The sequence below is a fragment of the Cottoperca gobio genome, chromosome 15 (assembly GCF_900634415.1).
Source record: "Cottoperca gobio chromosome 15, fCotGob3.1, whole genome shotgun sequence".
Lineage (NCBI taxonomy): Eukaryota > Metazoa > Chordata > Actinopteri > Perciformes > Bovichtidae > Cottoperca > Cottoperca gobio.
In genome coordinates this window covers 18,391,750-18,408,088 of record NC_041369.1, presented here as the reverse complement: position 1 = coordinate 18,408,088, position 16,339 = coordinate 18,391,750, and the positions used below count along the sequence as shown (strand labels likewise).

General features: G+C 40.4%; 1 protein-coding gene across 2 annotated transcripts in view; it reads right to left on the bottom strand.

Moving 5' to 3' along the window:
- The window catches only part of phactr2 (phosphatase and actin regulator 2), a 35,040-nt gene that overhangs the window by 15,786 nt on the left and 2,915 nt on the right, over positions 1-16,339 (bottom strand). The window contains exon 1 of one of the 2 annotated variants that reach the window (XM_029450344.1): positions 4,768-5,028. The exons of the other annotated variant lie outside the window; for it this stretch is intronic. Within the exon in view, the coding sequence (XP_029306204.1) occupies positions 4,768-4,810 (43 nt within the window). The 5' untranslated portion in view covers positions 4,811-5,028. Of the gene's footprint in view, positions 1-4,767; positions 5,029-16,339 lie in introns of those variants that run through there. 2 annotated transcript variants of the gene reach the window in all.

Here is a 16,339-nt window from a genome sequence, read left to right as displayed (position 1 = left end):
TCACTATAACTCTTGTGTTTACCATGTGCTCATATGTTTCTTGGAAAAAGCATAAAAAATGACTTATCGACTAAGACTGAACCAAAGAAGAGGCAGCCCTAAGTCATACTAACAGCAGCATGTTCACTTTGTTAAAGTATTTATCTCAACATAACAACACTATCCAGGTACGATTGCTCTCCACAGGATTTGCTCACTTTATGACAGACTGCTGAGGGATGTCGCAAAACAGCATCTACATACACAACAGGGCAATTTAAAAGCACACAAACCAAGAGAGAAGACATGGAAACGTGCAGTGCAGAGCCCAGTACATGCTCTCCCCAGACACCAATGTAATTCTCTCTCTCTCGCGCACACGCGCACACGCACACACACACACACACACACAGAGTCATTTCCTGTTCCTGTGTTGATATCAAATGGCAACAATAGGTGCATTTCAGCAGCTGCTTTGTGCAGCTAATGATGGGAAAAATCAGTAACAGAGATTATCATCACCATTAGCCAAACTATAAAACCTCTAGTGGGAACCACATAGGGACAATGGATGGACTCATTACTTGCAGAGCAGAGAAGGGAGAAAGAAGAGATAGGAAAGAGAAACATGGAGAGGATCCAAAGAAAGATTATTGTTGACTTTAATAGGAAAAGAGAAAGAAAGAGATGGTAAAAGTGAACTGACAGTCTGCTGGAGATGATGGGTGGTTAGCAGAAACAGAGATCTGCTTCGTCTCTTTCTGAACCCGTCATCATATTGGTAATTATCACTATTTAAACCGGACAATGTTTAGCTCCTTTGCTATTTCTTTTAGGTATTCTATAAGAATAAATAAGTACTTTAAGAATAAGGGAAGATTTTACACCGATACATGTCATGTAATACAGGAAATAGATATTTTCCTAAGCCTACCTTCCTATGACACACGCATGCAGTGCAGGAAACAATCTCACAGAAGAGCAACTTAACGCTTAATCATCACATTACTTTGCTTTTATGTTCAGACATATCAAAATGGAAGCAATAAGAATCAGAATCACCGTACGTACATTCAACAATTACAACTGCCGTGTCAGTCAAGTGATGCCATTGGGCCCAAAAATAAATTGTCCCATTGACTTACATTTGTAGAGCAGCTGAAAATCAGAGGAACTTAAAAAAAAAAAAGCCGGCGTCCAACACTGTATCCAGTTCTCTTTATACATCCGCCGTTAGATGGATTGGTCAAAAAGGAAAAGGTTGGGAATATCAACATTTGTACGAAGAAAAACTCTATACAATTACAATATATTAGGGTAACACACTGAAATATGGACTTCCAGGGCCGCTGCCATTTCTGACAACTTTAGCAAACACATCAAAACATGTGAAGTCTGAGCTTTCAGAACATTTCCATTTACGAGGCTGCGAACGCCACATCAGGGAAGCATTCATGTGGACATTTTCCTTGTCAACACGGTAAACACATCCCAATATGAAGACACAACAAAAGGAAGTGACAGCTAAAGAAAGAACACAATATAGCTCAAGCCTGAGAAACACAAGCGTGTACTCTACAGTGTGTAGTACGACAGTAAGACAGATCCGTCCAAGAAAAGCAAAAGAATACCGACTACAGCTTTTTTTAATCACAGCAACGTGGCTCTAAACCACGTCAGATTAACTCGGGGATGTTATAACACATTACTGCTGCTGACTCGACTCCACGATTCCACACAGCATTTCACACCGAGACGTTTTATTTTCAGATGACTCGCGATGTCATGCTAGAAGGGCGAGTCAGGAATTGGATATATAGCAGCTGTGGAACCGAGTGGGATAATCAGAAACACAACTTGAGGCACGACAGACATCTCCACGTAATCATCGCACGTGATTTATGTGAAGCTTTTGTGCGAGCTTCACAAATGTAAGAAATAGATGTAATGTTAGGGTTAAACTGTCGATGTATTGTGACAAAGCCAGCATGGGGTTTTTTTTTTTGACGTTATAGCAGGAACATGTGTTGAGGGGAAAGGGAGAGGCTTCCTTCCTTCACTGCAAGTCACCGGGGAGGGAAGAACCAGACGTCACGAACAGAGGAAGAGGGATGGAGGGGGAGAGAAAGAGGCAAAGAGAGACATTCAGACGGAGAAAGAAGGGGAGAGGTGGAAATGTTGGAAAGAAGAGCGCAGAAACAGGGAAAGAAAGGAGAAAATAAGGCGAAAAGAGGTGTTGGATGAGAGCGGAGGGAGGGGTGAAACTGGGCTTTAGCTGATATTTTAACACTTGGGTCATTTCTTCCAAATCTTTCTCTAATGTAGGCCAGAGAAGCAAAGTACTGTTTAACTCATGATACTCACAGGACCTACTGTAGCAGCTTGGATTAGGCTACGTCAAGAGTAACAGACCCATAAAGAAAGCAAACAGGAAACTGCAGCTTTACTGTGTTTTAACGCACCGTCATAACTCATTAATGCTCAGAGGTTATCCGTTATGGTAATGATCTTTCGGTACGACTGACAGAATCACTTCACCTCTCCTGCTATTAGTACTGTAGATTCAGCATTTAAAGCACAACACAGCAGCATAATGTAACCCATAATGCAGCCATGCAGAGCATATAGATCATTATTACAGCCTCAGGTTCCTATGCATGTCGGCTTAAGTGTGCTACAAAACAGTCTGGGTTTTACTTTAAATGCTGACAGCGTCATAAAAAAAGTCCAGTTTTGTTTTCATCCGGAGTCCTTCCTGTGCCTCACTGCCTTAAAGCGTTCCCATAAAAAATGTTAACAAATGTGAAATGTTTACTTTTATAGCTCATGGACAGACAAGGGACTACAGAAAGGCAAAAAAAACAACACAAATTGTTAGTGTGGAGGTTCTCTCACACACACACACACACACACACACGCACACGCACGCTATTGTCGTCTCATGTTTGATCTTTTAAGGCTTTACACAATTGTTCCGCAGCAGCTGGAGTCATGGTTATGACAGTTGGGAAACTTCATTTGCTGAGGAAGACCATGTAATACGATCAAAAGCTCTAGAACGGATACAGAGCAGGCCATGTCGTTTTTTATCAGCTAGTAAAATTATGATTTTAAAAATTGGGAGATATCGCTTTAGACAGCGCTCACAAACCTTTCTTTTCCTTTCAAATCTTTAGGAAGAATAGTGTTCAACCTGGAAAATCTACACCAAGGAGGATTTGGAAGACACCGCGTGTTGTTTTTGTCTTTAAATATTCAACAGTTGTTAAACTTAGAGATGGGTTGAAGGTCGTGCTTCACAATCACGTGGTGCATATTGAATTGCTGTTGTTCTTTCACATCAGTCGGCTAATTGCAGTTAATTGCCTTGACTTTTTACTGCAGGTGTGAAAACACCCTCGACAGTGTCAAACCTACACGACAATTACAGGAACTGAGATTGAGATTAAGAATATAAATATATATATATATATATATATATATATATATATATATATATATATATATATATATATATATATATATATATATATAATATATATATATAATATATTATATATATATATATATATATAATATATATATATAATATATATATATAATATATTATATATATATATATATAATATATATATATATATATATATATATATATATATATATATAATATATATAATATAATATATATATAATATATTATATAATATATATATATATATAATATATAATATATATATATATATATAGAATACCAAATTAGAGTGTAATACAACTGTGACAACTAGACCTGAAACAATAATTACATTTATCAATTATTAAATTAACCAAATAAGTGTTAGACATTTGCTTTTCTTTCTCTCATGTGAAAGATGAAGATCATTAGGTTTTGACTTTTGGTCGGACAAAACAAGATATTTGAATAAATCATCTTGCGTTTGCCGAAATTTTGCCAAACATGTAAGCAATTAATCAATAAGGAGCATATAAATCGAGCCAATAAATATTTTCTGTAATTTCCATTTGCTGCCTTTCTTTATATCAGTGTAAACTAAATATTCTGGGATTTTGAAGTGTTGGTTGGACACAAAAAGGGATTACATCTTCACAGCATCTTCTGAGGGAAATGAGCAATTAGCTGCAGCCCTGGGGAGAGCTTCAGCACCTCTACACCTGGACACAATCCAAATGTTTAAACTATAATTAATGACATTTACAATGATAAGTAGGCCCTCTAGTTGACTTTGACATGATGTTGTCTTGACTGTGACTGAAATGTAAATCTGCACACAGCTAGACAGGCTTTAGGTAGCTCTCTGGCCAATCTCTGGTCTCTTGTAGGAAAACAAACTAAGCTGTTCATCTGGACTCATGTCAAACTGGTTGCTAAATACATAAACTCTCTAAACTAAACACTGCACTTCATTATCCAGCAGCAAAAATGCAACTATGTGGTTACACAACGCACTGTACCCTGCTTTAACAGGGACTATTTCACCAGTTTTACAGCAGTTGGGTAACACAAGCAGGGATACACTTAGAGCGAGACGTGATGCACGAGCGTTTGAACTCATTTAACACACTAAGTTAGCTCACTTCCTATTAGCATGAAACCATCTCGCGCTTTGTTTGTGTGGAGCTGGGGAGAAGTTACGATGAATTATCCGACACAAATGTTAAAAGATAGAAAGCATACATCCTGGATAAAGATAGCGGAATGTGTGTGTGTGTGAGAGAGACAACAGGGAGGCACGTACACACACACGTATGTACACGCGCACACACACTCACCGCTCGCAGACTGAGACACGGCAGACACAGCAGTCTGACCCATATTCAGCTTCTCCGGGCCGGACCGAGCCCCCCCGCCGAAATAAAACACCCTAGATCACGGCGTCCTATCGCTGCTTAAATCCTCTCCGCAGCCGCCGAGCGAGTTCATTTCATAAAAAAGTTTCAGACCGTGATGGCTGAGTCGCTGGAAACTTAGTTGTCGCTACTACGTCGTAACTTCCCCTCCCACCTCCTCCTCCTCCTGCGAGCAGCTGAAGAATGCCTCTCATTCCTCGGTGCAGATTAGAGGCGCTGCTGGGGTCAAAGGGTGAAGAGGTCTGACACCTCCAGCCACTACTTTACACACTGACCAAGACACAGTGATGGAGAAAAGAATCAGGATCTTTTACTTTAGTTAAACTACCAATAGTGCAATGTAAAGGTAGACTACTCCACTATAAGTAAAAGTCATGCATTCAAAATCAGTGGTGGAAAGTACCGAACTAGCCAACCACATGAACTCAGGTGTTGCCCACACTTGTAGAGGTATTTTTACTCCATTGCATTTTGAGTCCTGGTGTCTTAGTGTTTGGACATCTCGCCAAACACTGGCACATTTACAGAAAGGTTGAATAATATGTCCTTTTGAAAAAAAAATGTAATGTTGATTGCACAATGTAATGATTAATAATGACACCATCAGCGTTTAGATTGGTTCCCTAAACCTCACTTTTCACTATGCAATTAAAATTAAGGCTTGATTCACGAGACAACGCAAGTGTGTCAACCAAAACAGAAAGAGGTATAGCTATCCCAAAAGCGGAAATGGCGCAGTTACTGTAGAAAACAAAATGCAGTGAGTCCTGTGTTTTTGGTTGTTGCTCGTCTCTGAGGAAAACAGCGGCGCCAACAATAATACCAGTTGGAAACGCTATGGGGGAAGTTGAAAGGTTATCCGTTTCACATCTCAGATGGTTTTATTTAAATAACTGTTTGAGGCCCAAAGAGGTCAAATTATCCAATAATTAATAACAACAACAACTGTTGTAGCAGAACTTTTCTACGTTCCTTCTCCCATTAATGAGCTCACGACCCCTCAAATGTATCTCGTGACCTTTAGGAGGAGACTGACCCCTGGGTTGGAAACCACTGGACTAACTTACTTACAGTGAGTGTGCCGATTATCTATATTAGACTTTACTCCTTATCTCTTGAAACAGACGTAAGAGCTCTCACCACTTCTCACTGACAACTGTGGCAAACCAAGAGAAACACTCCTGCCCCAGATGGGAGTCGACTAGAGTGTAGAGAGAGAGAGAGAGAGAGAGAGAGATAGAGAGAGAGAGAGAGAGATAGAGAGAGAGAGAGAGACAGAGAGAGACAGAGAGAGACAGAGAGAGAGAGAGAGAGATAGAGAGAGAGAGATAGAGAGAGACAGAGAGACAGAGAGAGATAGAGAGACAGAGAGAGAGAGAGACAGGGAGAGATAGAGAGATAGAGACAGGGAGAGATAGAGAGAGAGACAGGGAGAGATAGAGAAGAGAGAGAGAGAGAGAGAGAGAGAGAGAGAGAGAGAGAGAGAGAGAGAGAGAGAGACAGAGAGAGAGAGAGAGACAGGGAGAGAGATAGAGAGAGATAGAGAGATAGAGAGAGATAGAGAGAGATAGAGAGAGATAGAGAGACAGGGAGAGAGAGAGAGTTTCATCTGTCACCATAGTGTCAGTTGAGGCCTTTCAGACAGCAGTGCACGACACACACACACACACACACACACACACACACACACACACACACACACACACACACACATCACCAAATTTGCCTGATCTGGGAGTGAAATTATTTTCCATTAAGGACAAGACTGCCATCTAGTGTTATCAACACCACTCAAACAACTAAACAATTTGCCTTTGAATAACTCTTTTTTATTCGTATTGTAAAGAATGTCACTATAATCCTCCTTTTCTCCCCTTAAAGCATGAAAAACAAATAACAGCCTAAGAAGCCACACACAGAGTTAGCGTGTGTATAATAACATAACAGCACATTCTTCCTCAGGATTGCTGTAATAGGAAAAAATAAAGCAACCAGTGAGTTAAAAAAAAAAAAAAAAAGTTGGCAAGTGTGGTGATTAAAACGAACAACATTTGTCTCCTGCAGCAGTGTGTGCAGACCGGAGCGGTTATATTTGTTTGCACAGCTTCACTCACCACCTCTCAATACAGTCACCTGACTCGTCTGCAATACATCATACGATTGGCTGCTTTGCTTTTTACATGATGCACTTAGAGTGTGGCCGACATTGACACATAAATACTCACCGTACTTGATCGCACAATATTTGACAGCCGGTTAAGAGCCTTTGCAAAGACACCAAAAAAACAACTTTTGTTGGTGGTATAAATTAATACAAGCCTTACACATTCACTCCTGGGAGCTGCCATGACGACGCAAGGAAGTCAGTAAAGAGGTGGAAGGATAACGTTTTATGTTCAGTGTGCGTTTCACCTGGCGTCAGGACACATTCCCCCCTTGGGGGGTTGGGGGTTGCACATTACAGTTCACACTCCATCTGCCTCAAAAACACTTTTATTGATGTGATCCATTCGATTATTGCACATAATGACACACAGACCCTAGAACCATAGCAAAGCTACAGAACCCTATTTATGGGTATTAATGTGCAGAAATGGAATATAAAGTTCAGAACTATTTTATTACAGGTCACCTTAGGTTCTCCGACGCATTTGGAAAGGGAGGGCTGAGCGGAGATGTATTGAGTTGCAATCTGTAACCTCACCGCTAGATGCCACTGAATCCTACAACCGGCTCCTTTAAAAAGGTAACTTTTAAACAACAAAATAATAATAGATGTTCCTTGGTGACCTGGTGACCAGAAGTCCATGTGGGAAAGAGACGGACCGACAGAGAGAGGTCGAGAAAGTCAAAGCTTTTTGATAGAAAACCCAAAGATAGAGATAATAGGTTGATCGTGAACATATTTCTGTTGATCCTCTTCAAACTCTGTATTCCTCTGCGTCACTTACTGATCAAACAGTCGCAGGGAAAAGCTCCCTCTGGATTGAGTTTAGATCAATCCAGAGGCTTTTACTGTAAATCTGTGCACGAATACAATATCCAACACGGCGATCTTTGGAGTTAAACTCAATGTCAAGAGGCTTTGAGTACGGGAGTTTGTATGTCAAGTGACACTTTTCAGGAATGGAGTCCTGTTTGTCCTGACACTAAATAACAGAGATCAACGGAGGGAGGCTGACCTTTTCATTGGCCGGAACAGAAAAAGTAAAGACAGGAGAGAAAGAGGAGGAGGAGGAGGAGGAGGAGGAGGAGGAGGAGGAGGAGGAGGAGGGCCAGAAGAAAGGAAAGGAGTCATCAAATATTAAGTAGTAGCCTCAGCGGAACAAGAGGGTAATAATTGTTTAAGTGCTACTTTTCAGAGCCTTTCTCCCCTCCCCTTGATTTATTTATTAAACTCAGCTACTGCCAGAGGACAGTGTCATAATATTGTCATAGCCAAAGGAGAGGGAATGTGTGTGTGTGTGTGTGTGTGTGTGTGTGTGTGTGTGTGTCATTAGTTTCCTGAAGAGCACTTTGATTACAAGTTGCCTATTATACACTTCCCTTACATACCTAGATCCAAACCTGTTTAAGTGTGTGATGTTCCACCAGCGGCTCTGTTATGGAGCAGCTGACCTTTATTAAGAGTTAGGGACCGGACATCTCTCCACTATACCAGTCTGTATCAAACTGTCATAACAGCCACATGTGAGTCAGCAATGACCAGGCTCACTTATACAAGCAAAGCAAGCTGAGCTGAGAGGTACTACTTCTTAGTTTATATTCTCAATCAGCTTCTTACCGTAGTTTCCATCCAAAATCTGCAACAGAATATTATTAAAATGTGTGTATGCTCATTTCGATACATCACAAATATTAAGAGTTCCATTGAGATAAACAGTCGGGTGTCATTAAACCATTGCAGAAGAAGAAGGTGCAACAAGATAACGTAAATAAAAGACGTGTTGCTTATTTAGTCATGAATATTTAATGTTTTCAGAGGCTTTAACGTGAAATTTCCTCCCAAAACAACCTCTGCTCTCGATAGTTCTGACTTTCTTTGATGTGTTTACACTGTGGACACCAAATATAAATCACTGACTGACATTTATCGCTCAGTTATCGTTGTTTGCAGAAATAAAACCACTTGTGGCTGCTAATAACAATCTAAAATTGTAACTTAATATTGCACGATGTAGTTTCTGCCACACGATCTGAAAGGAAGTCTGTATACAGCAACTAAAACTAACCAATATTCAATCATTCCTCCTTTCAAACACTCTCTCCACCTTCATTACCCTGCATATTCCTATTCAAAGGGCATTTACCTTTCATTGCAACGATGCAGTAGCGGTTACTGTCATTTTGCTTCCTCTTCACATTTGCCAGCCAGCTTGTCTGAAACCTAATCTCCTGTTTGTTGTATTCTATTTGGCACAACCCATAAGCCGCCATCACTGCTAAAATGTTGCCTGTATAAATCAATAGTTGACATCCTGCCAGACAGGCAGCCAGAGAGCTCGAGATAAAGCAAGCTCCGTAGGGACAGAGAAAGAGACAGAGACAGGGACAGAAAGAGCTGAGGAGTCTTAAATAATAATCACAGAATAAAGGCCACTCCAGAGGGAAACATTGAATATCAACATTAGTTTATGACTATTTCATAAAGAAAACACAAGGCAATGTCTGTGCTTTAGAAGTGTGTGACGTGAGGCCTTCGGAGGACAGTGACTGTGGAAACCAAGAGCAGCCTGCATTTATTCTCTACGCCTTCATATTAACTGTGTGAGGCCATGTCCGTACAGATTTACTGGAGTCAATTGCAAAACAATCAGACATGTTTGCTCAGTTGTGACATTATTACTCTATCAAGGCTCAACGTGGTTGATGATGCTTACCTTGGCCGACGTCCAGCTAGCTTTTACTGACGGAGGTTTGTTACCAGAGAGTGCCTCAAGAGGTCTGGGGCAGCACCGCAAGCTAACCTTTTTTTAGTTTTGGCAAATTCAAGCCATGTTTACAGCAACTGGTCGCAAGAACCACCAATGAAAGAGACACTCTTACTAATGTAATCCGTGAAAACGATACATAATTGAGCTATAAAGCCTCGCTGTAAGTTTTTACATTAACATTGAACGAACCTACCTGTCAAACAAGTAGATCCATCTGCTGAGCTGGTATGTTGTTTTGACAGGGGAAGTCTCACATCAAACGAAATGAGCGTGAGAGAGATGATCTGACATACCTTACAAAAAGCTGACAACGCATTTGTCCCTTCAACTGAAGTTAGGACTAATCTTCTTTTTCTCAAAGAGGGTAACTTCAGTCATGAGCTTCTATTAGACTGTGTACTCATTTACACGTGTAAAGTGTCTCCAGTTAGTGCAGACTGCCACATGCAAATGTAACTTACTTTAGTTAAGCCACATGCAAATGCGCACATTGAGCCTCAAGGAGAAATATTTTTTAATTTCTCTTATATTTTCTGTGAAGAGAAACAATAAGAGAAGTTAACTTCAGATGCATCAAAAGTTCTTAACTATCAGCATGATGAACACCACCTGATCATACACTGGAGGTGTGTGGCCGATTGTCTATTATTAGCAAAGGTAACTCCCCCTAAACAGTATATAAGGGTGCTGTGTCATGTGCAAATATTCTGATACATGCCCAAAACTTCATCAGTGGTTACATTAAGGCACTGTTAAATAAACTTAAACAAAGTAAACATGCGAGTGCTGTTACAGGGAAATCAAAAAGCATGTAAGGCATTCAGAATTTGAACGCACACATCATCCTCCGAGAGTTTTTGTAGTCTTATTTGAACCCACACATTAAATCCAATCATTATAACTACTCTTAAACATATAATGATCGAAATTTCATTTTCTGATATTCATTGTTTTATGATCCTCAAATTAAAAACGTATATTGTTGTACAATTGGCATCTTGGCACGAGCGCGTTCGACCACTCGTAAAATGTTCTCCTACCGAAGAGAAGAGCAAAAATAAGAAAACATTGGTGAATCCCAGAAGTCGATGGATGATAACAAAATAAGACCATATCTTGGATACAAACAGAAACTTAAGAGGACATTTGTTGGTATATTGCTTCCTGCATGAGGCCCGTTGTGTCGTCTCACCTTACGTTGTCTCCTGAATGCACATCTGTGCTCACAGCAGACGCCCACACACATGCATCACAGAACATGCATATGCAAGTGTGCACACTCACAGACGCAGCTTTGCATTGCAAAATGCCGTTTCACAAATTCACAACAACGGTAATTTGCCGTGTACCCATCCTGTACCAGGGCCACACCCCCATCAACACAGACAAAAGCGTACTCACAAAGGAACACAGATTAAAGTGGATCGATTGCTGTAAGCCTACCTGGGACAACAATAGAGAGAAACAAACGACTGGAGTCAAAGCATCATCTCGGCCCTAAATGTCCAGCTTTCTTTAGTACTACATAGCAACAGGGGCTTTTTGCCTATTAAACTCTGTGATATGTTATGACAACCCCTGCAAACAGTAATTAAACTATATTAGATAACAAAGTCCCGATATAGCCCGCCTGCCGTCCTTCAGATGAGTGTGACGCCAACCGATGCACCGAGGTGTCATTGTCATTTATTCTAATACGGCCAAGACGAGCCCACCTGGAGTTATAGGCCTTTATTTCCCTTGTAGAAATATTGAGAATAAAGTTACTGCCATACTATAATGCTATAATGCAACTGTGGGCAGACTTACTAAACCAGTAATTGCATTTTAAAGGTACGTCAACAATCATCATTGCCTCATAAGCATTGCCAAAGTGTCATCAGCAGAACTGGCCCTCACAGCAGAAGCCTGGTTAAGTGAAGATATAGGAAACCCTAATGTTATTAAGTGATCTACTTGCAGCATTAGCATCTTATTAATATTGCACAGTTCTGTTGCTTGTGTCTTTAAAGTAGTGTTCCTGTGCATAATGCGTGACTGTGTGTTGTTGTCATTGGTATATGGAGCATATCTAGTTAGATTTATGTAACAAGATAAAGAAGTATTAGACAAAGCCGCTCTGTTTCTCAGACACAGTGACAACAAAATGATCAATGGTCAGATGCTCATACAAATAAGCTCGTGTTACAAAACAGCCAAAGCTACTAATACTGGCTCATGTGAAAATGCACTATGAACCCTTTTAAAATGTGTTTGACTGAGTGGTTATCACACAGCTAACTTATGACTGAACATAGTAAGCAGGCTCGTTCATCGCTCACGTAATATAGGCTGAGGATTCGCAGCCTGTGTGTACACCTAACTCGTAAAGTAATAACATGTGACAGATAAATAAGGACCGTATGTGAAGAGAAGAAGAACAAGTGGTGGAAACAATCTCTCTCTGTGCCCACCATGCTTGTGGTACATTAACACAGACGCATAAAGTCAACGGACAACACAATCACAGAGGAAGAGAAAGATAAAGCTGATTATATAAGATGAGAACTCACCGTCATGTTCCATGACTTGACCCAGGGAATATTCACAGCAATGTGAATTGATCCTAGCCTCTTCCCGACACACCACCTCTCTGCCTCCCTCCCTCCCCTTACTGACTCCCCCTCCTCCCTGCCTCCCTTCTTCTCCCTCCCCTCCCTTTCTCTCCCTGTCTGTCTACTTCCTCTCTCCACTGTCTGCTCCTCACTCGCCCCTCCTCCCTCCATCCCTCCCTGCTGCCTCCCAAAGAGCATTAAAAGTTAATGTTTGTTTCCATCTCAGATCCTCATTCTCCCTCCCAATCTGTGCCTCCTCCTGCATTTATCTCCATCTCCCTGCTTGTCAAGTTGTTCCTCCTTCCTCTGGCTGCTGTGTGGCTCCACTCTCACCTCCCGTGTTGAGGTCCCAAAGTGACGGAATAAGGAGAAGATGCATCAAATAAGCAGGTAGCGTGCTGTACGTTTAGTGAGTTTACTTTTACTTTTCACTTTTCTTCATTTCTTCACTTTATTGCAGTCAGTTATCTTCAGCAGATATGAACAGACTTCACATTATCAATATGATAGTAAAGTGGTAAACAGAAGACATGATTATTTTATGTAATTCTGTCAATCCAGTGACATGTGACACGTCCACCTTCTGTGATGATATGGATGTTATAACGTCCTCGTCCTTTTTTACAATTGTTTATTTTACAGAAATGTCACAAAAATGCCTTTCACACGTTCCCAGAGCTCAAGATGAATTCTTTAAAATGTATGTTTAGTGAAATCAAAAGGTCAAAATGTAAAAAACTTTTTTACAAAGATATAAAACTGCAAAAAGTAATTAATGTCTATTTGAAATGATGGAATCAGAAAGAAAAAAAACATTTGTGAATAATTGATTCAACCTTAACTTATAAGGAATTCATACTGGAATACAAATATATATATATATATATATATATATATATATATATATATATATATATATATATATATATATATATATATATATATACACACACATATATATATATATATATACACACATATATACATATATTTACACTAATGCATCCTTTTTTTTTTTGCCTTGATTGTTTCTTAGTAACACAATATTCAATATTAAATAAGATTTGAAGCCACATTTTTAGGGTCTTCACAAACAAACTGCTGATTGGAGAGCACACCTGACCTCCATGGCGCCGCAGTGACGGCGCCATGAAAAAACAATGTAGATATTAAACCCATGGATCATAAAACACAGCATCAGTATTAATCACGACGCTAAATAAATCAATACACATCAACGCTGAGATAGACAGGAGAGATAGAAAGAACGAGGACGAAGAGGCATTCTGTTTTTTTCACACACACACACACACACACACACACACACACACACACACACACACACACACACACACACACACACACACACACACACACACTTGTGGTGCCTCAAGTGTTGTAAAGAGCCACTCAACACGTCACTAAATATGTCATCTGCATGCGAGTGACTGTGTGATGCTGGAGCTCACTCTGTAGCACCCGACTGCCATGTGTGTCTGTTTGTGCATCAAGCTGAAGCTCATTTTTAATTTCCTGTTCTTTATTAAATATATCTCTTCTGATACTAAAAGTTCCACCTGTGAAAAGAATAAGTGGAGCAGGACATTATAAAACACACTGATGGACTGAAGAGATGCAAATCTGTGTGTGACTGTGTATGTAAGCCAATGCAAACACAAGTGAACTGGACTGAGAGCAGACATGATGTCCACACAGCCATTATGTTATTGACTACATACGAGCTGCTACCATCATGCCCTGTGGTACAGCGCTCCTTTCCTCTCAGCAATCTATACACATTCTGGTTTTCCTCTTCTATTCCTTTTTCTCCATTTGTATCTTCTCCCTTATTCAGCTTAAATCTTATAATTCTTGTTTTTTTCCCATAATAATCTGTTTAATTGGCTTTTTTAATGAACCCAGCAATTGTAAAGTGTACATTTCCATCACGCACATACACTTATTGTGTGTACACAGCATTGTTCGAGGCCGTGCAGCGTAATATTAACATCCTGTCCGAGGCGTTTGAACAAATATTAATAGAGTTAAAGGCTTAGTGAGTAACCACACTGAGTTACTGATAGACAGGTGGGGGGGGGAGAGAAACAGAAAAGTGAGACTTTAACTTTAGTTGAATTCTCATGAAACGGTTTACAACAAGCGAGAAGAAAAACAACTGGCTCATCGACTCCAACAACACCCCCACACACACACACACACACACACACACACACACACACACACACACACACACACACACACACACACACACACACACACACACACACACACACACACACACACCAAAGTAGATGGAAAACATGCAGGTGTCAGTACCTCACGAGGTCAACTGGTATTTAAAAAGACCTCTTTTCTCACCGTTAAATGTGAGAACAACACATAGAGAACATCCAAAAACAGTGAGATTAGAAGAGAATGTGTTAAAATATACTTGTGTTCGGGAAGACTGAAGGGAGCCTAGGCAACACAAATTAGGACGCAGCTGTGTGTCATCAAGCAATCACCTTGATTATTGGATTACAGTCACCTGTGTAGGGTAGTACGCTTTATTAAAGAAGGGATTCAAGATGTAGGACATGAGAAAGCAGTTTACTTTTACATTTAGGATAAACAAAGACAATGCAACATAAACAAAACAGAAAGCCATATGTACCCTGAACACGTCCTTCTGCTCAGTGCGTAGTATATGACAATACAGGTTGCACACAACACATAGAACTAATACAGGCATTTTCTGATCTGACGCCCCCATCGGCACGATGACATCAGTTCCTCTGTTACACATCACTGTTAAAAACTAAATACGGTTTATGATCCGACGCCACTGTGGTTAAGGTCAGGTTCAGGCACAAACACGACTCGGTTAGAGTTAGGAAAACATTGTGGTTTGTGTTGAAATGACTTCATTAAAGTTAGGGGACCTTCGTTATTATGGTTACAATAATAGCCATGTGGTTAAAGTCAGGGAACGAGTACAATCGTGATTGAAAGAAACCGATGTTTACTGTGGTCGTGTCTAGATGTTAAACATCGCTTCGACCCGACCATCTAGACACGACCGTCAACGGTCAGTTGGAGAAAGGAAACGAAAGTCTCACGTGTTAAAGTCTGATGCGAGTCCGCTAGAAGGCTTTGTGACCTAAGCGTAAACATGTGTCGTGTTTTGGTCGCTGTTGGTCTTTGGGGGAGGACTGTCTCCCAGCAGGGTCATTAATGATGTCAAACCTTGAAATGAGTTTATTTTAGCGACCCTAACGACGAGGCTCTAGGGAAGGCAAGTCAGCTCCAGACTGAAGTATCTACTACATGGATTGGCACAAAAGCTTGCACAGAGATTCATAGTCTCCAAAGGATGAAGCCTTCCCATCAACTACTGAATGGATTGCCATGACATTGGTCAAACGTGTACATGTGCCACTCAGGATGATACCTCTAGTGATCCCTTAACTTTCCATCCAACACGTTATCATGCCAACACGTTAAACTAAGATGGTGTACATTATACTTGCTAAACATCAGCGCATCAGCGTTGTCATTATGAGCAAATGATCATGATGACATTAGCTTTAGTGCAAAGCAACACTTAAATACTGAAAGAAAACCTTAAGTAGAACTTTTTGGGTATGTCGGCGCTACAGTGGCTGAGGATGGACTGTGTGTGGGCAGTGAAGGAGGAAGGGCTGCTCCTGCTTCACAGTACATTTTAACAAGTAGTTATTGCAGACTAAAAGGGTCTAATCAATGTTATTTCGAGGAGAGTACCCACAAAGAGCAGAGTGTAGCATGCTGACACTCCTCTGTTGTCCTCTTCTTGTCTTCAGCCTTTCTTCTGTACTCTCCTCCTCCTTAATAATCCTGTCCATGCATCCCTTTTAGCCTCCTCTCCTCTCATCATTTCCCCATTGTTCCCATCAAACTGTCTCCTTTAATTTCAGCTCGTTTACT